At 61.8% G+C, this 20,881-nt stretch overlaps 12 protein-coding genes across 12 annotated transcripts; 9 read left to right on the top strand and 3 right to left on the bottom strand.

The window, feature by feature from the left end:
• Positions 1 to 246: 246 nt before the first annotated feature.
• Positions 247 to 1,347, top strand: COLE_01456 (uncharacterized protein; the record flags this gene model as incomplete). Its single annotated transcript, XM_018421633.2, has 1 exon — positions 247 to 1,347. One exon carries the CDS (start codon positions 247 to 249, stop codon positions 1,345 to 1,347), a length of 1,101 nt encoding a protein of 366 aa, XP_018282858.1.
• Positions 1,348 to 2,591: 1,244 nt separating this feature from the next.
• On the top strand, positions 2,592 to 4,508 carry COLE_01455 (uncharacterized protein; the record flags this gene model as incomplete). Its single annotated transcript, XM_018421634.2, has 4 exons — positions 2,592 to 2,672; positions 2,749 to 3,393; positions 3,429 to 3,711; positions 3,763 to 4,508. The coding sequence occupies 4 exons, from the start codon at positions 2,592 to 2,594 to the stop codon at positions 4,506 to 4,508; spliced, it is 1,755 nt and encodes a 584-aa protein (XP_018282859.1).
• Positions 4,509 to 4,978: 470 nt separating this feature from the next.
• On the top strand, positions 4,979 to 5,428 carry COLE_01454 (uncharacterized protein; the record flags this gene model as incomplete). Its single annotated transcript, XM_018427397.2, has 1 exon — positions 4,979 to 5,428. The coding sequence occupies one exon, from the start codon at positions 4,979 to 4,981 to the stop codon at positions 5,426 to 5,428; it is 450 nt and encodes a 149-aa protein (XP_018282860.1).
• Positions 5,429 to 5,903: 475 nt separating this feature from the next.
• On the top strand, positions 5,904 to 7,595 carry COLE_01453 (uncharacterized protein; the record flags this gene model as incomplete). Its single annotated transcript, XM_018421635.2, has 1 exon — positions 5,904 to 7,595. The coding sequence occupies one exon, from the start codon at positions 5,904 to 5,906 to the stop codon at positions 7,593 to 7,595; it is 1,692 nt and encodes a 563-aa protein (XP_018282861.1).
• A 1,068-nt stretch (positions 7,596 to 8,663) lies between these two features.
• COLE_01452 (uncharacterized protein) lies at positions 8,664 to 8,948 on the top strand (the record flags this gene model as incomplete). The annotated part of the gene is made up of 3 exons (XM_018421636.2): positions 8,664 to 8,752; positions 8,784 to 8,869; positions 8,902 to 8,948. The coding sequence occupies 3 exons, from the start codon at positions 8,664 to 8,666 to the stop codon at positions 8,946 to 8,948; spliced, it is 222 nt and encodes a 73-aa protein (XP_018282862.1).
• Positions 8,949 to 9,337: 389 nt separating this feature from the next.
• COLE_01451 (uncharacterized protein) lies at positions 9,338 to 10,310 on the bottom strand (the record flags this gene model as incomplete). The annotated part of the gene is made up of 4 exons (XM_018427494.2): positions 9,338 to 9,375; positions 9,407 to 9,599; positions 9,635 to 10,204; positions 10,236 to 10,310. The coding sequence occupies 4 exons, from the start codon at positions 10,308 to 10,310 to the stop codon at positions 9,338 to 9,340; spliced, it is 876 nt and encodes a 291-aa protein (XP_018282863.1).
• Positions 10,311 to 10,510: 200 nt separating this feature from the next.
• COLE_01450 (uncharacterized protein) lies at positions 10,511 to 11,473 on the top strand (the record flags this gene model as incomplete). Its single annotated transcript, XM_018421637.2, has 1 exon — positions 10,511 to 11,473. The coding sequence occupies one exon, from the start codon at positions 10,511 to 10,513 to the stop codon at positions 11,471 to 11,473; it is 963 nt and encodes a 320-aa protein (XP_018282864.1).
• A 62-nt stretch (positions 11,474 to 11,535) lies between these two features.
• On the bottom strand, positions 11,536 to 12,538 carry COLE_01449 (uncharacterized protein; the record flags this gene model as incomplete). The annotated part of the gene is made up of 4 exons (XM_018421638.2): positions 11,536 to 11,794; positions 11,912 to 12,018; positions 12,237 to 12,408; positions 12,504 to 12,538. The coding sequence occupies 4 exons, from the start codon at positions 12,536 to 12,538 to the stop codon at positions 11,536 to 11,538; spliced, it is 573 nt and encodes a 190-aa protein (XP_018282865.1).
• A 1,692-nt stretch (positions 12,539 to 14,230) lies between these two features.
• COLE_01448 (uncharacterized protein) lies at positions 14,231 to 15,499 on the top strand (the record flags this gene model as incomplete). The annotated part of the gene is made up of 3 exons (XM_018421639.2): positions 14,231 to 14,510; positions 14,803 to 15,180; positions 15,237 to 15,499. The coding sequence occupies 3 exons, from the start codon at positions 14,231 to 14,233 to the stop codon at positions 15,497 to 15,499; spliced, it is 921 nt and encodes a 306-aa protein (XP_018282866.2).
• A 962-nt stretch (positions 15,500 to 16,461) lies between these two features.
• On the top strand, positions 16,462 to 17,715 carry COLE_01447 (uncharacterized protein; the record flags this gene model as incomplete). Its single annotated transcript, XM_018421640.2, has 4 exons — positions 16,462 to 16,584; positions 16,617 to 16,710; positions 16,844 to 17,002; positions 17,078 to 17,715. 4 exons carry the CDS (start codon positions 16,462 to 16,464, stop codon positions 17,713 to 17,715), a joined length of 1,014 nt encoding a protein of 337 aa, XP_018282867.1.
• A 429-nt stretch (positions 17,716 to 18,144) lies between these two features.
• On the top strand, positions 18,145 to 19,447 carry COLE_01446 (uncharacterized protein; the record flags this gene model as incomplete). Its single annotated transcript, XM_018426250.1, has 4 exons — positions 18,145 to 18,310; positions 18,464 to 18,656; positions 18,688 to 18,960; positions 19,084 to 19,447. The coding sequence occupies 4 exons, from the start codon at positions 18,145 to 18,147 to the stop codon at positions 19,445 to 19,447; spliced, it is 996 nt and encodes a 331-aa protein (XP_018282868.1).
• Positions 19,448 to 19,577: 130 nt separating this feature from the next.
• COLE_01445 (uncharacterized protein) lies at positions 19,578 to 20,460 on the bottom strand (the record flags this gene model as incomplete). The annotated part of the gene is made up of 4 exons (XM_018421059.2): positions 19,578 to 19,669; positions 19,728 to 20,213; positions 20,245 to 20,314; positions 20,347 to 20,460. 4 exons carry the CDS (start codon positions 20,458 to 20,460, stop codon positions 19,578 to 19,580), a joined length of 762 nt encoding a protein of 253 aa, XP_018282869.1.
• Positions 20,461 to 20,881: the final 421 nt, after the last annotated feature.

Here is a 20,881-nt window from a genome sequence, read left to right as displayed (position 1 = left end):
CCATCCACTTGTACTCATCTACGACACCGTCCGACGAGGCGCAGAGAGCCCACATTCGTCCTTACGTCCATCCCAAGGGCGGCAGTTACGTCAACAGTCCATGTGAACATCTGGGCCAGTCTGCTCGAGGCTCTAATCTCTACGTCGCCAGAGTACGCTGAGGCGACGTTCTTGTCTCCCATCTCCACCCACCTCATTCACGCTCCCAACTTGCAGCACCGTAGCGCGTGTGCCATCAAACGCGGGATGGTTAGCGACAGCTCCCCGTCCTGCAGCGGTGCCCGTCCACCGACACTACGCCTCTCCCCCTCTAAGTCGCCCCGGGCCTCATCCAGCCCCGCTCTCTACGAATTGCAAGACCAACCCAACAAGACGGGTGATGCGACCAATGCCGGAGACGTGACCGCCACCACGTCAGTCCAGGCGCTGAGCAAATGTGACTCTGAATGGTCGTCGATTTTCGGAGGGCTCAGCACTGCCCTCGATGACGCAGCGATGGACGTCTCGTCGCCCGCGCCCACTTCGGCCTCCGCGGGGCCATCGACAATGTTCTTCGCCCCGGAATGTACGAACAAGGCCCGCAAACGCACACGCACTCGCTCGCACAAGCGCTCACTCTCCGTCGGCGCCGAGCCCAACAGCTTCGCCTCCCCTGAGAGTCTCCTCCCCCTCCGCCTCGACCCCGGGGAAGAGCTGCCGCGCGGCCAGCGCATCCCCATCCGCGCAATCAGCGGATTCCACCCACACCTTTACACGCTGCGGCTGAGCTCGAGCCGTCCGGTCGAGGAGCCACCCCCACAGCTGTCCCGGAACGCTCTCCTCGCCTCGCCCATACATCTGGGCGGCAAAGCCCCCGCGCCCTTGAAGCTGCCGGTGAAGACGAAGGATAGCGAGCCACAGAGTGAATCGCACACATCCGCCCCCATCCCCTTCCCGGGCGCCAGTCCCTCCTCGCCGGCGCCGGAGCCAGAGGCCCCCGACCACCTCTCGCCCAGCGGCGAGTCGTCGCCGGGCTCTTGGCTGCGCTCCCCCACGATGGCCCGTCCCCGCTTTCGCAGCGACGGCTCGGACGCCGACGCCATCATGTTCACGCCGCGCCAGCTGGAGTTCGAGGATGACAGCGGGCCGCTCGTCACGAGTCGCCGTTTGTGGAGCCAGTTTGACGGCGGCCCAGAGCCTGCCACTGCCCGTTCCTTGCCGGGAACGAGCCTACCCATATCGTTGCAGGGTGGGTTTCAGAGCATGGCGCTCGGCCCCGCATTCGAGCCCAGCGAGTGCAGCTGCCCGACAGAGCCGCTATCGCCGGCATTTGCGCTTGAGACCGAGCCCGGTCTGAGCAAGTCGTGATTCACCGATGGCGGGAGCCTCCTCATTGTATTGTAGGTTGTAGTCGGATGTATGCTGTCAAGGGCAATGATGAGGTCGGAGTCTGATCTTGGCAGGTGCCACTAACCTCGACAGGTGACAGGTGGCCGTCAGCGGCGCCCGGCAACTACCTTCGCTATCATCACAACTCGATGGGTATACCGCCACTGGCAGCGTCTAGTCCATTATCAGCATGGCTTGACGGCGACCACCGGTCACTCTCAACTCTCCACGATAAGCCGCTTGCTCACAAGCGCCAGCGATTGTGCCTGCGCTCGGGCAACCGGATGACAAGCTCCATGCACTGAAGGAATCAGTGATGCCAGGTTCATTCACCGGCCGGAATCCGAGCTCAACCGCTCAGGTGACCAGGGCTCCGAGCTGAGTCATACCGGACTGCTTGTTATTGTTCAACTGTTGTTGGCTGCACAGGCCATGGCGGCCCGCAACACATACAGCAGTATCGCGAAGGGCAGCTCACGAGAAGACACCGAGAGGCAGCACGAGACACTTCGGCAGATCGGCGCCCCGAGGCCGGCCGATGTCTTTGGCCTATCTGCGGGGCGTCAGGCACAACTCCCGACGCTTGTGCATGTGACCGTGACCTCGAACGGCTTTCGCCGTGCGATGCACCCACGCGGTATTCATTCGGTAGTTCGTTGAGGTCGTGTGAGGCTCTCGTCGTTATCCGTGTTTCCCATCCGCCAACCATGCACACAGCGCCGATCCCTCCGCCACTTTGACACCTCAACACCCGAAGCAAGCATCCACAAAGTCGAAGCGTCCCGCCAACCCCCGTAGATGCCTTACGGCGGCAGACGAGCAAGCCAAAATTTTGCTTTGCGATAGTCATTTTCATGGAGCTTGGAGCGGCAGACCCTGATGCGGGGGTGGAGGTTGAGAGGTGGAAGACCAGAGGCATTCCGGGGATAGAGTTTCCTAATGATTTGGTGATCAATCCGCCGTTCGGCTAGCGAGTCTCCCCGACGCATCAGCCTAGAGCCAAGGGCCAGTGCTTGTGCGCGCAACTAGGCCATGGGCAAGGCGCCAAGCCCGCAGCCTCGAGATAGGCCCAACAGGTTTTTCTGCCTTGCCCGGTGAGATAGGACATTGCCCAGGCCGCCTCGCCGCTGCCAGGCTGCCAGGCCACCGAAACTCGGGCCTCAAGAAAAAGGCCATCAATTGCGATATCGCCTCCATCAATCTTACACCTCTAAACCAACAACATGGGCTGGGTCTCGCGGGCCAACATCGCTGTGGCACAGTCGGCTGTGGGCCGTTACTTCCGCCTCCAAGGCTCGGGCCACGTACGTTGCGCGGAGGTGTGCGATGTCGATTTGCGACGCCGTAGCGCCCGGCGCTGGTATGGCCGCTGACAAGCAGAGGAAGGAGCGCAAGAACACGTTCTTCTTCACCGAGATTCGCGCGGGTCTCGCCACCTTCTTCGCGATGGCTTACATCATCTCGGTCAACGCCTCCATCGTCTCCCAGTCGGGCGGTACGTGCAAGTGCCCCGCGGAGTCCATGTTCGACCTGTGCGACACCAACGCAGAGTACATGCAGTGTGTGCAGGAGATTAGGCGCGACATGGTGACGGCTACGGCCGCGATTGCCGCCCTCTCGACCTTCTGCATGGGTCTGTTCGCCAACATGCCGATTGGTGTCGCGCCGGGCATGGGTCTCAATGCCTACTTTGCTTTCACCGTGGTTGGATATCACGGATCTGGTCTTGTGCCGTACGAGATTGCGCTCGCGGCCGTGTTCGTTGAGGGCTTCGTTTTCGTTGGCCTCACCCTCCTCGGTATCCGCCAGTGGCTTGCACGTGCCATCCCCGCCTCCATCAAGCTCGCGACTGCCGTTGGCATTGGGCTGTACCTCACCCTTATCGGCCTGACGTACTCCGCCGGTATCGGCGCCGTGACCGGCGCGACCGCCGTGCCAATGGAGCTTGCTGGCTGCCACCCGGCGCTCAAGGACCCCGCAACCGGTCTCTGCCCCCCGTCTGACAAGATGAGGAATCCCACCATGGTGAGATTTTGAGTGAAAGACGCGCTAATATCCAGTGGATCGGTATCTTCTGCGGCGGTGTCTTCACCGTGTTTTTGATGATGTTCCGCGTCAAGGGCGCAATCATCTGTGGCATCCTTCTCGTCTCGATCATCTCGTGGCCTCGTTCGACCCCTGTCACTTACTTCCCCAACACCCCCCTGGGTGACGATGCGTTCAACTTCTTCAAGAAGGTTGTCACCTTTACGCCCATCAAGCGCACGCTCAACGTTATTGACTTCAACGTCTCCGAGTACGGCGGCCAGTTCGGACTTGCTTTCATCTCGTTCCTCTATGTCGGTGAGTCACCAAATTTGCTCTTATATGCTCCGGACTTCTCCTGACGCTCAGACATTCTCGACGCGACTGGCACCCTGTACTCGATGGCGCGCTTCGGTGGGTTCCTGAACCCCAAAACTCAGGACTTTGAGAACTCGTCGATTGCGTACTGCGTCGACGCGCTCGGTATCTCGATCGGCTCGCTCTTCGGCGCGCCCCCCGTCACCGCCTACATTGAGTCGGGTGCTGGTATCGCCGAGGGCGGCCGCACTGGTCTCACGGCAATTGTCACGGGCCTGTGCTTCTTCATCTCGGTCTTCTTTGCTCCCATCTTTGCCTCGATCCCTCCCTGGGCGACAGGATGTACCCTCATCATCGTCGGCGCCCAGATGGCCGCCGAAGCCCGCTACATCAACTGGAAGTACCTCGGCGACTCGATCCCGGCGTTCCTCACCATCGCCATCATGCCCTTCACATACTCGATCGCGTACGGCCTTATCGCCGGTATCTGCTCGTACATCCTTCTTAACACCGCTGTCTGGCTGCTCGAGAAGGCGAGCCGCGGCAAGATCTCGCCTCCCAACAAGGAGGACAAGGAGCCGTGGACGTACAAGATTGAGGGCGGCTTCTTCCCGCCCTGGGCGTACCGCCTTAGCCGCGGCAAGAAGGACTTCTGGCGCGAGGACGAGTCTGAGTTTGAGACAGAGGGCGAGGGGGACCTCACCCCCGTCGACAGCCCGCATACCCGCGCCATCGAGGAGAAGGCGTATGAGGCGGGCGAGCCGGAGCCCAAGGCTGCCTCCAAGCTTGAGGTTTAGATGGCCTACCTCGGCCGAGATAGGGTCAGAATATGTCTGGCCATGCGCACTCTTTTATTTACATCTAGGTAATGCAATGATATTTAGCATATTGAGAGATGGGGGAGGGTATGTGTCGAGACGGAGAGGAGGGAGCGGGAGATGCACGAGGTGAGCGAGGAACTAGACATTTTTCCTGCATGCTAGAAAGCGCACGGTCAATCGAGAGCGCCCAGTATTCTGGTCTGAGGTGAGAGCTTCTCACACGGTCTTATCATGCTTCTTGTCTTCAAGGCACCAGCCCCTGTGTGGACGGTGGATTATCCAGTATCACTAGGTCGGCTTCTCGGCTCCCCGAAATCCCATTCCCTCCCCGCCACAAGTTGGATCCTTAGATGTCTCACTGGCACAGCAGTGACAGATGCCGGTACGCCCGCTCCACCAATTGCCCCGCGTGAAGATCCTCCGAGAGGTCAGACGGCCACGCGTGAATGCGATGTCCCATCCTCCTCCCACGAAGCAGCCACTCGTGTAGCCCTTGGGTGGTTGGTCACCGCCTCGCCGTAGCTCAAGAGACGCCGCTGCGACTTCTGCGCAGCAGAGACCGAACAGCGAACAACGGCATACAGCTCCTGACCCAAGAACGTGCGAGTCCGGGATTGCCGGCGTGCCTGCCGCCCAAAATACCTCAGCCACCACCTACTGCGCTACTCTGCAGATTGCCCGACGTCACTCGAGCTAAACTTGGGATGGGCTGTACAACTAACGGCGTGCGTAGTCGTGAACATCCCAATGGTGATGGCCTGGACACGGACACGGAGGTTGACGGAGGCGACGGCCGTATACGTCGTCTGAACGTAATGGCGACGCGCGCGGCAGTGGTATGTCGGGGCCGGTGTGTTGTCACCATACCTGCTGCTTCCGCATTTGACGTTCTGTAAGAACGGCATGTTTGACTCGGAGGATTGCATAATGGCGATGCTGTGTCAAACGCTGATACACTCCTCTACCGCCGCCGGAACTCTCTGCAGCGGGGACGATGGCCGTCTATCTCACGCACTAGGCTCTCCAACCGACAGCTAGCGGCCGGCGCTCCAACTCCGCAGCGAGGCAGTATAGTTGGTCAGTTTTGTACCGTCCAGTAATCCGTACCGCGTGGAAAGCACCGCCACCATCGGAGGCGCATGACACAGATGCATCTCAACACTTGACTATCGAATGGCCATTCATGGCGCGGGATACACGACTGCGCACGACTGCACATGCATACACAATAAGAACAACAGGCACCCTTCGCTAGTCTTTCTGCCACCCCCCACTCCCGCCACTGCTGGCGCCTCCTCGTCTCTATACTTAGCACGTCGTCTCAACTCTTGATCTCGCCCCCGTCTCATCCCCAGAGCTTTCATATTCATCATGGCAACGCTAACGATCCCCATCCCTCCCTCTCCTCATCCATTGTCGTGCATGATCGCCCCGTCACCGACACTCACTCCGACGTCCATCGACGAGCCGTTCAGCATGCTTTACAAGGCGACGAGCGGCGACTCGGCCGCCACGCTTGTGGAATGCGTCGACTCTCCGCCGCTCAAGCGAGTCGCCTCCCAAGTCCCCAGCTTCGCGACAACGGCCACCACCTCAGCGTCCGTGACACTCGACGGCGACGCCCCGGCCAAAGCAGCGAAGGCAGACAAGGCGAGCGCGAAGGCTGCGAAGCGTAAGGCCCGCCGAGACCTCAACAAAGCCAGCCGCAAAGCTGAGGCAACGGCCGCCACGCCAAAACCCCAGCCGTGGGAGGTCGCACTGGGCAACATCGGCTATCCCGCATCCGAGCCTTCCAAATCCGCACCACAAATAGCCCGACCAACCCGTTTCGATCACGCACCATTCGCGATACCCTCCGAGATCGTCCGCGGCCTGCTGGTGCCCAAGCGCACGTTCGAGCTGAGCTGTGCCCCCGCCGTGGCGGCCGTCGAGCGTCTCGTGGCGCATTACGGCGCGTGGAGCATTACCTTCGCAGACCCCTCATATCGCATATACCTCTCGCCCGCGCTCGACATCGCAATCAGCTTCAAGCTTGTGCGCTCCCTTCGCATTGCCGTCGCCTTCGGCGACCCCGCCTGCCACCCTGCACGGCTGCCGAGCGCCATCGCGGAGTTCCACGCATTCTGCGCCAAGCGGAGATGGGGAGTCGCGTTTGTTGCCGCGCGCGGTGCCACAGCCAAGGTCGCCCAGGTCCACCGATGGGCGACCGTGCAGTTTGCTGTCGAGCAGATCGTCGACGCCGAGCACAACCCCGTGCTGGACGGTCGGCGGGGGAAGCGGCAGACACTGGTGGTGAAGAAGCTCATGCGCGACGCCCCGGTGCGCCTGTATCGCCCCGCCGACGGGCGCGATGCCGCGCTCGAAGTGCAGCTTCAGAAAGCGTATGAGACGGTTTACGCTGCAAAGGAGGAGCGGGATGGCGCTCCTTACAGCACCAAGTTGCACCTCTTCGCCCTCCCCCACCTCACCACGGTGCTGTACACGACCGACGCGAACAACGAGCCACAAGGGCTCGTGAGCCTTCTCCGCGTCGGCGAGGGCGGCTTCCTTCTAGATCCCCTTGTGGCGACGCCGTCCGCGCCCCCGGGAACGACCGACTACCTCACCGTGCTGGCGATGGGATACGCGCGCCGCCGCGGAGCGTCCCTCTCGTTCGGCACCGAGCCGACATCGCATGTTGGTGAGGTCAGGGGGATGCGGCAGTTTATGGAGGCGGACACCAGGCTCGTGCATGCCGCGACGTACACGGCCTTCGGGATGGCAGGTAAGAAGATGCTCCACGATAAGTTCCATCCATCACGCGCGGAGCCGCTGCATCTCGTCCTATGCAGTGACGGGGTGTTGGGACAAAGCGCAGCGGCGGCGGCAGTGTGGAAGGCGACGCACCTCCACTGCCGCCCGGTGGTGCGGCCGGCGACGCAGCTCGTCCAGCAGCACCAGGCCGGCGAGCTGCTCGAGGCGATGCTTGCCTGCCTTGCGGAACGAGGACAGCTGAGGCCCAGCCAGAAGCCGTACCCTTCCGGAAGCGATGCGGCGGGCGATGAGCCTCCCGAGAAGGAATAGCGTGCGAGCGTAGATCTTAGAGCCGGCGTTGTATTATCAGCCATGTATTATATTGCCCTTCGCGAGCGGAAGACTTGTCGTGCTCGCTAGTCTGCACCATCAGCATGGGCGATCAATATGCATGGGCGAATCGCGGAGGTGTCAGCGGGAGTATCAGATCAGCGCGCGTTCCACGGCCGCGAGAGGGGAGAACTGTATGGGCGAGTAGAGTTGGTCGTTCTGCGAGGGGATGAGCAAGATGTAGTGAGGAGCAACTGGAGATACGTAGTCTGGAGGATTAAGGGTGTTGAAGAGATAGTACGATCATCCCCGTCGGCATCCACCACCCCCGAGCCACCAGCGCCGATAAGGAGTACTGGCTACGACGATGTATATTAGACTGACAATATCGCTAGCTGCCACCCCTTCCACCAAGTGCATATCTGCAATGCAGCCTGACAGTTGTGCCACAGCTAAACGGCATCATGTCGTAGTGTACCCCGCAGGCACGGTGTGGGGGTGGCGTCGTAAGCGAGAGAACAAAGGTGAATTGTGTCCGGTTTCACTGGCTGCGTGCGTCTCGCGCGTTATGGCTCATTCCAAGCCCAACATTGCGCGACTTGGGACGGAGCGAGAAGTCGGGCTGGACAGCAGGGAGAGAGGATTGGGCGATCTGGTGCGAGGCATGCGAGGCGTATGTGCGTGTGGGGCGGACGAAGCTGGTGTGCGTCTGCCACTCCAGCTTTGCCATGGTTTCTGTTCAACCTTCAACGGCCTGCAGCAGCATGCATGCTTGCATGGATTCTTCCACAAACAACGCTGGCACAATGCTTGCAACTGCGCTGACTTTCGGGCATTACCACCTCAATGTTTGAGATTATAGGGCAGGACAAAGCACAAGCCTTAGGGCGTGGCGGCGCCCCGCGCCATGTCCCATTGTTCATGGTTCTTCCATGTCGTCGACTCCCGCTCCCACGCCCAGCATGGCCCAAGCACCTGGCGCCTCGGGAGGAGATGGACTCAAGAACTGCACGTCCCCACCTCTTTCTGCAACTCTCACTTACTCTCTCACTCAGCCCACCTGCCACCATGTTCGTCGCCCGCGCTGCCCGCCCCACGCTCGCCGCCGCCCGCCTGCGCGCTGTCCGCTTCGCGCACTTCGAGAACGTCGTCGACCAGTGAGTGTGGAGAGAGCACCGCTCACACCAGGACCATCCCCGGGGGGTCGAAGAACCGCACGATGTTCACGATTCGGTTCATCACGTTCACGGCGGTCGGCTCCGGCCTCCCTTTCAGTATGTTCTCCGAGGGAGGAGCTAACCCCCAGTCGTCTGGAAGTGGCAGGAGTACAAGGCCAGCGGCGGCAGCGCTTAGACTCAAACAGCGAGCGTTGATACACGAACAGCAGACATGAGCGCTTAGACACGAACAGCAGGATATGAATAGGCCGCAACTGGTTCATGAGTGACTGTGGAAGCGGTGTGAGGGACAAACAGTGCGAGGGGTGGGTCCGCACTCTTCGCTCGGCGGCTGGCGACTCGGCAGTTTCGTTCAGGCATCTCGTTAACCGTACGATTCGCGCCATCCGAAGTGCCAGGCTCGGCATTCGTTCTTGTGGAGTCAGAATGGGGTTGAGGAGTGAGAATGCGTGGTAGAGTGGCGTTGCGCCGGGGTCTCTCGTGTTAGCCATCAAGCTCCCTTGTTTCCGTCAGGTTCAGTCAGTCTTCCATGCCCACCAGACAGTGACATCCATACATCCCACATCATCCCGTCATGTCGCGTTTCCGCCCGCGCAGGCGCACTGCCGTCAGCCAGCCCGGAGCTGCACTCACCCTCTTTGAGCTTTGCCTCGATGGGCTTCCACTTCTTCTCCCCGAGTCCGGCGGCATACGCCTCCAACACGCCGGCATACATGCCCTCGCTTGCGGGGTGGGTGCTCGCAAACGCGCGCTCCAGCACGTAGAGGTCGACAGCATAGTTCTCCGGCAGCGTCGCCTGCGACGCAAGCCCAAAGTCAATTAGGACCTGCGATCAGCCTTCCCCCTTTTTTCGTCACGCACAATCTCGTACGGAGACGCCCCGTCTGGCGTCATTCGCACCATCATATTCGACGTTGTCAGGTCTCCGTGCACGACGCCGGTGTGGTGCAGCCGCGCCAGCGCTTCCCCAACAGCCGTCATGAGGGCGGGCACGCCGCCGTGCGGCGCGAGCGCAGCCATCCCCTCGCTCTCGCCCACCACCACCTCCTCGTCCTCGCGCGGAGTCTCCGTGCCGTCGCGCTCGCGCTCGTCGTTCGCGCCGACCTCGACCTCGCCCTCCGCCCCGCCGCCGAGCACCTCGCGCACGCTCCAGCCCTCGATGCGCTCGAGCGCGAGCGTGCCGCCCGGCTCGTCGACCCAGAGCACGCGGGGCACAGTCACGCCGGCGCGCGCGCAGCGGAACAGCGCACGCGCCTCGAACTGCAGGCGGGTCTTATTGAGCGACGCGTCGAGCGCTGGGTGACGGTATGTTTTGGGGAAGCGGTGTTTGAGGATCGCGGGGGTGGGTGCGGGAGAGGAGGACGAGGCGGACGACGAAGATGGCCAGTACACCGACGGCGAGGGGAGGAGGGCGTCCAGCGCGTAAACCCGCTAGCGTTAGACAGGACGTCGCGCGACTCACCGCCTCCGCGCCTTGCTTTATCAGCGTCGCGGTGTCAATTAGGTGCAGCGACGGCGCGCGGTACTCGTAGCTCATTGTGTGTGGAGGTGGTGAGCGCCCGATCCGCTGACTTGTGTCATGACTGAAGTCGAAATGCGCGCGGAGATGATATGATCTCCGCTGTAATCTCCGTCCGCGTCTAATGTTCCGCCGATCCGCCGATTGCCGCGGTTCCAAAGATTAGGCCGTCCACCGACTGCAGTCTTTCTCATCTCCATCTCTTCTCGGCCCTCACCATGCCGCCGCGCCTCGTCATCTCCCCACCGCTCCTCAACGCCGCCTGCCCATGGGCGACAGACCTGTCCTACCTGCTCCCACTATACGCCTCGCCCTCTACGGGCGCGATCACGACGCGCACCTCGCTGCTCGACGGCTATCCGCACGACGACGCGCTCAACACCTTCCTCTTCTTCGACGCGGCGACGCACGACGCCTCCCCCCTCGCCCCCCGCGCCCCGGGCACATGGGACGCGCGCACCTCCTCACTAAACAGCTTTGGGCTGAGCCCGCTCCCCCTCGCCTCGTATTTAGACATGGTGCGCGCGCTCGCGCGCGCCCACCCCGGCTCGCGCAAGCCCATCATCCTCTCGGTGACGGGCACGCCTGAGGCCTGCCGCGAGGCCATTGAACAGGTCGCCGCGCTCGCAAAAGAGGTGTCCCCCCCGCTCGCGGTCGAGCTCAACCTCTCATGTCCGAACGTGCCCGGACACCCGCCCCCGGCATACTATCCCGCTGCGCTCGCCGCATTCCTCGCCGCCATACCGGATACGGAGGTGCCGGTGGGCTTGAAGACGCCGCCGTATACCCACGCGGACCAGTTCGAGATGCTCGTGTCCGCGTTGGCGGAGAGCGGGCGCGTGTCGTTCCTTACCTCGACGAACACGCTCGGCGGGTGCGTCGTCATGGCGGACGACGGGGAGGGGCCGCACCCCGTCCTCCCCGGCGCTTACGGCGGCATGGCGGGCCCCGCGATACATCCCCTCTCGCTCGGCAATGTGTCGTCGCTCCGCGCGCTTATTGACAAGCGCGGCCTCGACATCGACATTATCGGCGTCGGCGGTGTCGCGGACGCTCACGGATACCGGCGTATGCGGCGGGCCGGGGCTAGCGCCGTCGCGGTTGCTACGGCGCTTGGGAAGCAGGGTCCCGCAGTGTTCGATAGGATATCGGCAGGTCTCGAGCGGGACGCCAAGTTGTAGCACCATGAGTCGATGCATGATATGTCGTGAGGCCGTCGTTTACTGATTGTTACATCTACTGTCTAGGCCAAGGCCTCATTTCCGTTGCCTGCCCCATTCCCGCCTAGCTCCAGCCCCTTCTGCAACACCCAGTCGAACCCTTTCCGCCCGTTCTCGGCGTTCGCCTTGAATCGGTCCACGCTCGCCTTCTCGATCCGCCGCGCGATCATGCGTGTCGGGAATGCAGAGTGCATCAACGCATGCTGCTTGAAGAGGGTGGATGGTGCGGCCGCGCCTTTTTCGCGCGGGAATGGTGTGTACGTGATGTACTCGAGGACGTTGCTGGGGTGAGTGGGGTGGTGAGGGGAGGGGAGGTAGGCCGGAGGTGGTGTGGAGGGCAAGAGTTGTCCGGCAAACCTGATCGCACCTACCGCCCCGTCATGCCTATCTTTCACTCACATGTACTGCGCCAAGTCCAGATTCATGGACATCATAATCGCCTGATCCTTTGCGGGGTCGATGAAGATGACTTCGCGGACATATGTTGTTTCTGGGAGGGAGAAAAGCTGGGGTGAGTCGTTGTGCTCAGTTGCATCCTCCTCTCGCCTTCTCCCCTTCCTCCCCTCATCCCCCCCCCCCCCCCCCCCCCCCGGCTCCCCCTGCTCCTCGACTTCTCCTCCCCCCTCCCCTTCCATCTCTCCGTGCCCGCTGTCCTCCCCGTCGTCCTCCTCCCCCTCTTCTCTCCCTCATCATCTTCCCTCTTAGATCTCGCGCCGGCACCCACCTTAGTAATCCACCGCGGCGCACCCTGCTGGATCCCCAGCACCCGCTCGCTCCGAATCACGCCCGTATCCGGATCCATGGTGCGCGACAGCGTGTCGACCGAGAAGACCTGTGGGCTCTGCGGGTTGGGATACTTGCGCATGAGCCAGAGGAGGGAGTGTGCGGGGGGATAGCTGGGGTAAGCGGTGAGTCAGAGGGGCAAGTCGATCGGGCGAGAGGGGAAGGTCGAGGATGGGAGGAGGGAGATGAGGAGGGGAGCGAGACGTACTCGTACACGATCTCATTTTCGTATACTTGTGGCATGGCGGTGACGGCGTAGTGTGCGACGACGGGTGCGTGGTGTGAGAGGAGACCAAGATGCGTCAGATGGCTAGATCGACATTGCTCGAAATGAAGCGCGAGTGGACGTCATCTGACGCTCGACGCGGGCTTGTCACCGCACGTGACGGCACGTGAACGTAGCGTGGAAACCACGTTGTGTGCAGGTGGGAAGGGCATGGCACTGTGCACTCGGCACGTGACCGAGTTGAAGTCTGGCCCAAGCCAGAACCGCTCATCCACCCAGGACCCTGCCCCACATCCTCTTTTGATTTTGGCACCTCTCCCACCCTGCCATCATCATCAGACCTCCGCTCGGGTTTTCTTATGCTTCCATCTCACCAGACTTGTTGCTCCTTCCACGTACACCCATGCACCCATGAATCGCTGGAGACCCACTCTGATCTGCACTGCAACACTTGAAACCACCCGCTACACGCCGGCCGGGATTCCCGATCCCGTATCCCATCCAGTGCACGTCGGTACGGCCAGGGCACAAGCTCGCTTCAGCAGCCCTCGCCCTCGTCTTCCCCCTGACCAGGATCTGCGGCCGCCGTAGGTCAAGCGCAGCATACAGCGTGCAGCATGCACTGCGCACAGAGAGCATGCCATGGGAGAAGTACGGCCCCAGCATAACGCCTGCCGCCTCGTCGTCGGCGGCTGTGGCCGTGGCGGTGGGTATATAGCCAAGAGGTGGCCAGTGCACTCGAGTGATGGGCGATCGGGGATTGCGGCCCAATACCACGACGCGACTGATTTACTCGGATCACATCTGCACCGCTTCGCAGGGACACTTGGCAGGGTTATTCGCGGCATGCCGCGCCTTTGTGCTTTATGCAACGAGTGCAGATCAGCTCACTGGCTCTCGCGTCGCACGAGTGTACGACAGGCGCGACAGGGGAACCCGCCCTGGCCCTAGGTGATCAGCGATGCATAGGGCGAGGCGAGGCGTGGCTGCGTTACGCGTGACTCATCACCGCTCACCGCAGACATGATCCTCAAAGCCACGCTGGCCACATTCCTCTTCGTCCTGGTATACTGTAGCTGGTACCCCTCTTCGGTCTCCTCGTCCACACCCACACCACATCATAGCCTGGCTAGCCTGGAGGCTGAAGGGAGTAGCTGCAGGGAGAGGGGGAGGATGAGATGGGTCGTGGTATGCCGAGACATGGGAGACAGGCTCGACATGTCGCAGGGGTAAAGGATCTCTATCTCACAGGATCACAGGAAGGAGGATGATTGAGGTACAATGGCGCGGGAAGGGTTTATCTCACGATCTCACGATCTCACGATCTCACTCAAAAGCTCTCACCGTATCACCTTGTGGCTACTGGGGCAGGATCGATCATGGGATGGGACGGGGCGCGCGCGGGTTGATCTTGTTGCCCCTCGCCATGCCCGGCGATTCTTTGAGCGGCATGCGCGGGATTCTCTTTAGCTCTCTTTCGCACCCGCTGCTGACTGCCGATCTGCCGACTGGCTGCGACTGGCTGACTGCATGACTGACTGCATGACTGACTGTACACGCGTACACCGCTGACCTTCCCTCCCCCATCTCTTGACTACTATATCATCTCTTTCTCATCCTCCCATCCTCCCATCCTCCCATCCTCCCATCGATCCATCTCTCATTTCTCTTCACTCTTAACCCCCACCTCACCCACACCCACATCCACAATGTCCTACAACAACGACGTCGAGCGCAACTTCTCCAACCTCTCCGTGGACGAGAAGCAGCAGGTCCTCCACGGCCAGGACGGTGAGACCCAGGAGCGCGGCTGGTCCAACGCCAAGATCGCCGGTGTCACTGCCGGTGGCCTTGCTGGTGCCGCCGCTCTTGGCGCCGCCGGATACTACGGCTACAAAAAGTACAACGAGGACGACAACGACGAGGAGAAGGCCAAGCAGGAGCAGCAGCAGCAGCAGCAGCAGCAGCAGCAGCAGGACAACAAGGAGGGTGAGTTCGTCTCAGATGGCCCCGCGGGTGTTGGGCTGGGGCGCGTCTGAGGAAGGTGATGGTGAGGTGGCGATGGCGTGGGCGTGGGGAGTGACGACGAGGGCCGGAAGAGTACCGTTTAGCGACGGTCGGCCTTGCTTTCATTCCTCCTCTGCTCGTGACTCTCCTTCCCCACATCCGTATTCAACAGTCGCCTCACCTCGACACTGCTCCGCCATCACTCCTCGCCTTCCTCCCTTCCATTCCCCTCGTCGCATGCCTCACTGCTTTCGCAACACCCACTCACACCTAGCCGAGGACGGCGAGGGCTGGTCCAAGACCCAGATTGCCGGTGCCGTGGCCGGTGGTGCCGCTGCCGCCGCCGCCGTCGGTGCCGCTGGTTACTACGGCTACAAGAAGTACAACGAGAATGACGACGAAAACAACAATGAGAACAAGGAGCAGCAGGAGGAGAAGAAGGAGGGCGAGGGCTGGTCCAACGGCCAGATCGCCGGCGCCGCTGCCGCAGGTATCGCCGGTGCTGCTGCCATCGGCGGTGGTGCTTACGCTATCAAGCAGCACAACGACAACGAGGACGAGGAGGAGCGCCGCCAGGAGGACGAGAAGCGCAACAACGAGCAGCAGGCTCAGCAGAACAACCAGCAGGAGGACCACAACCGCAACCAGCAGCGTGAGTCATCACGACCCGGCCTTCCTTTTCCACCACTTGTCCAACTAACCATCCAGAGTTCAACTCCAACTCGGACAACAACAACAACCACAACAACAACAACAACAACAACGGCAACAAGTCGAACGAGGAGATTCAGAACGACCTTGACGAGGAGCAGCGCAAGCTCGACGAGGAGCAGGCCGGCCTTGACCGCGAGTGGGCCGAGAACCGCCCTGACGAGTCGGACATCCAGCGCCGCCAGGACGACAAGAACCGTCGCCAGGACGAGAAGACGCGTCGCCAGGAGGAGCACGACCGTCGCTGCGCCGGCAACTAGGGTGTACGCCAGGTAAGTTGGATGAGTAATGTCCACACCTTGAGACAACTTGCTGACAACGGCAGCTCGCCGATCGCCGTTGAGCCTTTGCCAGGCATGCATGTACGAAAATCAATCACGAACATTCACGAGGGTCGTCAATATTCACAGGAGTGGTAGTAGTATGATGGGAGTATCTTGAGCATAGCAGTGGGTGACAATGCGGCGATTGCAAGCACTGACATTGGTGGCTACTAACCTCGCATAACGTGGTCAACACGGTCAGCCAAGTTGGCATGTCGACGATCTTGAGTCTGTGCACCTCACGCACCACACGCGGAGCGTTGTCATCGTCGCTGATCGCTGATTACCATCTTCCGTTGGGGGGTTGCAATCTGATTGTGCCTGAGAGATGTATCTCTCCTTTACCATACCTCCTTGTCGGCTCAAGCCCAGGCCCAGGCGCATACCGGACTGCCACCTCCGGTACCATGCTATGCAAGCTCTGCACGCCCGCTCCACCTGCGCCTCGGCTTCGCCTCCGTCCTCCCCGCAGCCTCCGCCTCCGCCATGCCGCCTAGCTCGGTGGTTTTGGTGGGTGCTCAGGGCAACATGAATTGACGCCACACCATTCATTCCATTCAGTCGACCACACCAACTGAATCAAACTTTTGCCTCTTATTCTACCATCCACCTATTCTGCGTCTGCCTCCTGGCCGCCTCCGCCTTCGCCTCCCATACAATGCTACGGAGTAGCTTCGAGGCCTCGCTGTCTCACTCATCACACCTCTCATTAAAGCTTCTAACAGCGCCCGCAGATCCTCTGATCGTCAGCCGTTACAGTCTCTCATCGATATCATCTCCAGTAGTGCTCTATTGTCGCTGGTGACCACCGACACGGTCAACGACCATCGATAGGCCCTAGTCCTCGCCTCCCCCCTCCCCGCATCCCTTCGCTCGACCCCTCCTACCCCTCCCCAACTATGCTAGCCCTCGCCCTCCTTTTCCTAACATCCGCCCGCGCGCTCTGCGTTGACCCCGCCGCCATCCGCGCCGTCGAGCCGCGCCTGGCCGCCATCAAAGCCGCGTCCAAGGACGAGTGCACAGTGCGCCTCCCCTCCGCTCCAACTAACAGCAGACGTCCTGCGGCGCCGCGGGCAACGCGTACGCTTACTACGCGCCTGGGTCGTGTTATTGCGGTCCCGACATTGCGCTTGGCGAGGCTGTTTCTGGTGAGTCATCCTCCTCCTTCTTCCCTCCCTATTCTTTCGCAGCCTCCACTGCTTCCCTCCCCTGGCTTCGCCCCCTCCCAGCTTGGCCTCTGGAGCCGTTCGCCACCCCATATCTACCTCCCGCTAACCTCAGCTCCAAACTGCGGCGGCGCGTACGACATCACACGCACCTTCGTCCCGGCAGGCAAGGGCAAGGCGGCGCCGCGCGCCCCCGCCTGTCCCAAGGGCAAGATGCAGTGCAACACGCCCACGCGGGGGGAATGGGAGTGTGTCGAAGTCAACTCGACTATCTGTGAGTCCCCTTCCTTGTCTCCTTCATTCCTCCCTCTGCCACAACTCCCCCGTCCACGCGCAATGCTGACCCCAGCGTCCTGCGGTGGCTGCGTGCTCGGCGAATACGGCGTGCCGGAATCCACGAGCGGCGAGGACTGCCGCTTCGTGCCCGGCGTCGCGCCCGGCGGCGCGACCTGCGTCCTCGGCCGGTGCGGGGTGACCGCATGCGTCGAAGGCTGGACCGTGCGCGCAAGCCGCAAGGCAGAAGCGGCGTGCGTGTACAACGTGTACGGCGACGTCTTCCGGGGCGGGCACGAAGACCAAGCGTGGGTCGCGGCGCATATTGCGCAGTGGTCGCCGCCCGTCGAGGAGGAGGACGAGGAAGAGGAAGAGGCGCCACCGGTCAAGACCAAGGGCAAGACCAAGGGCAAGAGCAAGCCCAAGGCGCAGCCGGAGCCGGAGCCGGAGTATATGGACGAGAGCGAGGTGCTTGCGCTCATTGCGGGTGTGCAGAAGGAGCGCGTGGACAAGGGCGAGCGGCCGTTGCCGGTGCAAATTATCGCGGCGGCCAAGGCGCCTGAGGCGCCGCGCGTCGTGGACGGCGTGGATACGGGCGACGAGCCCGCCCCGGGCTCCGAGGCGCCGCGCGACGACGGCGCAGACGCCGTCAAGGACGTGTTTGATACCGCGGACGAGGACACGTCCCCGGTCCGCATGGGTATCAGGTCATAGATGTATGAGTTTTGGTTGCCGTGTGCTGCTGGTGCCGTACGTTACATGCTGCAGGGCGTCCGCTTCCAGCTCCGCTGTGGAACTGCAGTCGCACGGAGAGGTGGGGTCGCCGAGCTCTTCAGAACACGTGCTCGCCACGCAGAGAGTGGGCATGTCATGTCGGATCGGAGGTAGCCGAATGAAATACCCGACCAAGAGCCGGCCCGGCCTCCGCGACTTCGTGACGCTTGGACGAGCGCGACGCGCTTTTCTCGTTACTCACCTCGACGGCGGACTGGGCTGGACACAGATTGGATTGGACACAACACGGACTACCGAATTGGACTGCACGGATTGGAGTACACGGACTCGACTGAACACGGACTCGGACTATCCTCGACGCTCGCCCCGCCCCAGCGCCCTTGACCACCCGTGCCGGCGTCCCCCACGATGTCCTCGCGCCTCCCAGGCGCACCAGCCACGCTCGTGCCGGAAGACCAGGCGCTTGTCGAGACGGCGCACGAGATCGAGGCGAAGCTTCATCCACACAGCCATGATGGGCTCGAGGAACGGCTGCATCCCGCGCAGGAGGTCGGGTTGAAGATGTTGTTAGCGGGTGAGTTGGAAGATATGGGCGGTGACTGGCGGTGACTGGTGCGAGATCGTCGAGGTGGTCTGAGCTTGAGCCTGAGCTTCAACCAAGAGCACTGCAGAGCGACAGCTTCGGCCAGAGCTGACTCGGCCCCCCAACTCCGCAAACTCACCCCAGGCGTGTCCAACTCGACATCCGCATGCGTGACGAACCCCGCAGACCTCGTCAAGGTCCGGCAACAGCTGTTCGTGAAGCAGGGCTCGGGGCTCTCCCCAGGCTTCGTGAGCACGCTCGTGGCCATGGTGCGCCAAGAAGGCGTGTTGAGCCTGTACAACGGCGTGAGCGCGTCCGTGCTGCGCGAGATGAGCTAGTGCGTTCCCTCGTGTTCGATCTGACGCCAGCTCGGGCATCCGTATGGGCGCGTACGACGCGATGAAGCACCTCATCCTCGACGTCGCCCCGTCGCTCGATGCGCAGGACGTCAGCGTTAAGCTGGGTGCGGGACTGCTTTCGGGCATGTTGGGCAGTGCGATCGCCAACCCTGCCGACCTGCTCAAGGTGCGCTTGCAAGCTATCGGGGGCGCGCAGCTCGGTTTGACGGGACATGCGCGCGCGATCTGGCGCGAGGCGGGGATCGGGGGGTTTTACAAGGCCGTTGTGCCGACTATCTTGCGGTGAGTGTACGCGGGAGAGGCGGAGGATGAACAGGGGTGCAGAGGAACAGAGGAGCTTGCGCTCCCCTCCAAGCCACGCTCACCTGCTCGCCGCCCGCGCGCAACACCCACCGCTAACCCAAGTGCCGGCGTCCTTACCTCGTCTCAGCTCGGCTCGTATGACGTCGCGAAGCACTTTGTGCGCTCGCACTACTCCCACCACTTCCCCGAGGGGATAACGACACATCTCCTGTGCTCAGGCTTCGCGGGCTTCATGTGCTCGGTGACGTCCGCGCCGATCGACACGATCAAGGTGCGCGTGATGAACGACGCGTCGGGTCAGTTCCGCGGCTCGCTCGACTGCGCGTACAAGCTCTTGCGGTACGAGGGGCCGTTTGCGCTCTACAAGGGCTTCTTTGGGTGCTGGATTCGCCTGTGGCCGCACACCGTCATCAGCTTGATGCTGCTCGAGCAGCTGCGCAAAATGGTGGGGCTCAAGCCGATCTAGAGTTGTATGCATAGCATCTGATAGCGGCTGAGTCAGGCGATGTCAGGTGGAGTTTCTAGAGCTCGATCTGAATACTGCTGCATAGCCACTGCTGTACTTTCTACTGCTCGATTTCGCGTCGGCCTCGCGCTTAGGCCAACCGGCCACCGTCAACGGGGAGAGCGACACCGGTGAGGAACGAGGCCTCGTCCGAGCACAAGAACACGGTCGAGTTGGCGATGTCTGGAGTCAGCTGTGCACCTTCGGCCTTCCACCCCCTGGGCCTCTGGGCCCCACTCACCCTCAGGCTCGGAGCAGCGGCCGAGCGGGATGCTCTTGATGAACATGTCCTCGGTCGTCTCGCCCATGAACATGTGCTTGAGCCCGGTGTTGCCAAACACAGGGCAGATCGCGTTGAACCGGATCTGCTCGGGGCCGAACTCGATCGCAAGGTTCTTGGTGCACGAAATGCACGCAGCCTTGCTCGCGGCGTACCACGTGAGTCCGGGGCGGCCCATAATGCCAGCCGTCGACGCGACGTTGACGATAGCGGCCGGCCCGCCGCGCTTGCGCGTCTCACGCAGCGCGGGAATCATGACGTGCACACTGTGGAACACCGACTTCATGTTCACGTCGAAGCACAGGTCGAAGTCGCGCTCGGTCGTGTCGAGCACCGGCTTGTTTTTGTACGTCGCGCCCGCGTTGTTGATCACGAAGTTTACGCCGCCGAACTTCTGCGTCGTCTCGGCCAGCAGCCGTTCCCACGCCTCACGCTTCGCCACATCGCCTGCGGTCAGCGCGGCGAGGCGCAGACTTACAGTTCACGTAGATGGCCTTGCCGCCCTTCGCGTTGATGTCGTCTGTCACGGCCTTGCCGGCGTCGTCGTTCTGGCATCAGCCCCGCTGAACGGAGCACTCACGATGTCGCAGACGACAACGGCCACCCCGTCCTTCGCGAACTTGCGAGCAATGGCGGCTCCGAAGCCGCTCCCGGCTCCTGTGACGACGGCGACGCGCTGCTGGTCCTGGCTCATGATGCGTGAGAAGATCTGAGTGTTTGGTGAGAGTGGAGTGAGAGTGCGAGAAAGATGTATGGAAGCATGTATCATGCACACGCGCCGAGGTGGGCACGGTGTACACCCGAAAGCCGGCTCGGCGCTACTCCCCACGCGTTATCTCGGACCGGTGTTCCTGAGGGCGGCGCCCAGAGAAGCGGGGGGTCTCCGCACTGGCTCGGCCGCTGTTCTGCGCCGTGTCATCCACCACGCAGTTGACCGATTTTGTAGCATGTGCGCTGCCCGGAAATACCACGCAACATGATCGGAGCATCCTGGGTCTGGGCAGGTGGGCAGACACGAGGCGCTGCGACATGACTCTGTGAGAATGGACCACATCTCGCCAATGCTCAACTCATATACATGACAACCATGGCTACTGCCTTTTACGATGCAACTG

This window comes from Cutaneotrichosporon oleaginosum, assembly GCF_008065305.1.
Source record: "Cutaneotrichosporon oleaginosum strain ATCC 20508 chromosome Unknown ATCC20508_contig01, whole genome shotgun sequence".
Lineage (NCBI taxonomy): Eukaryota > Fungi > Basidiomycota > Tremellomycetes > Trichosporonales > Trichosporonaceae > Cutaneotrichosporon > Cutaneotrichosporon oleaginosum.
Note: the sequence above shows the minus strand (reverse complement) of the source record. Positions and strands in the feature narration are given on the sequence as shown.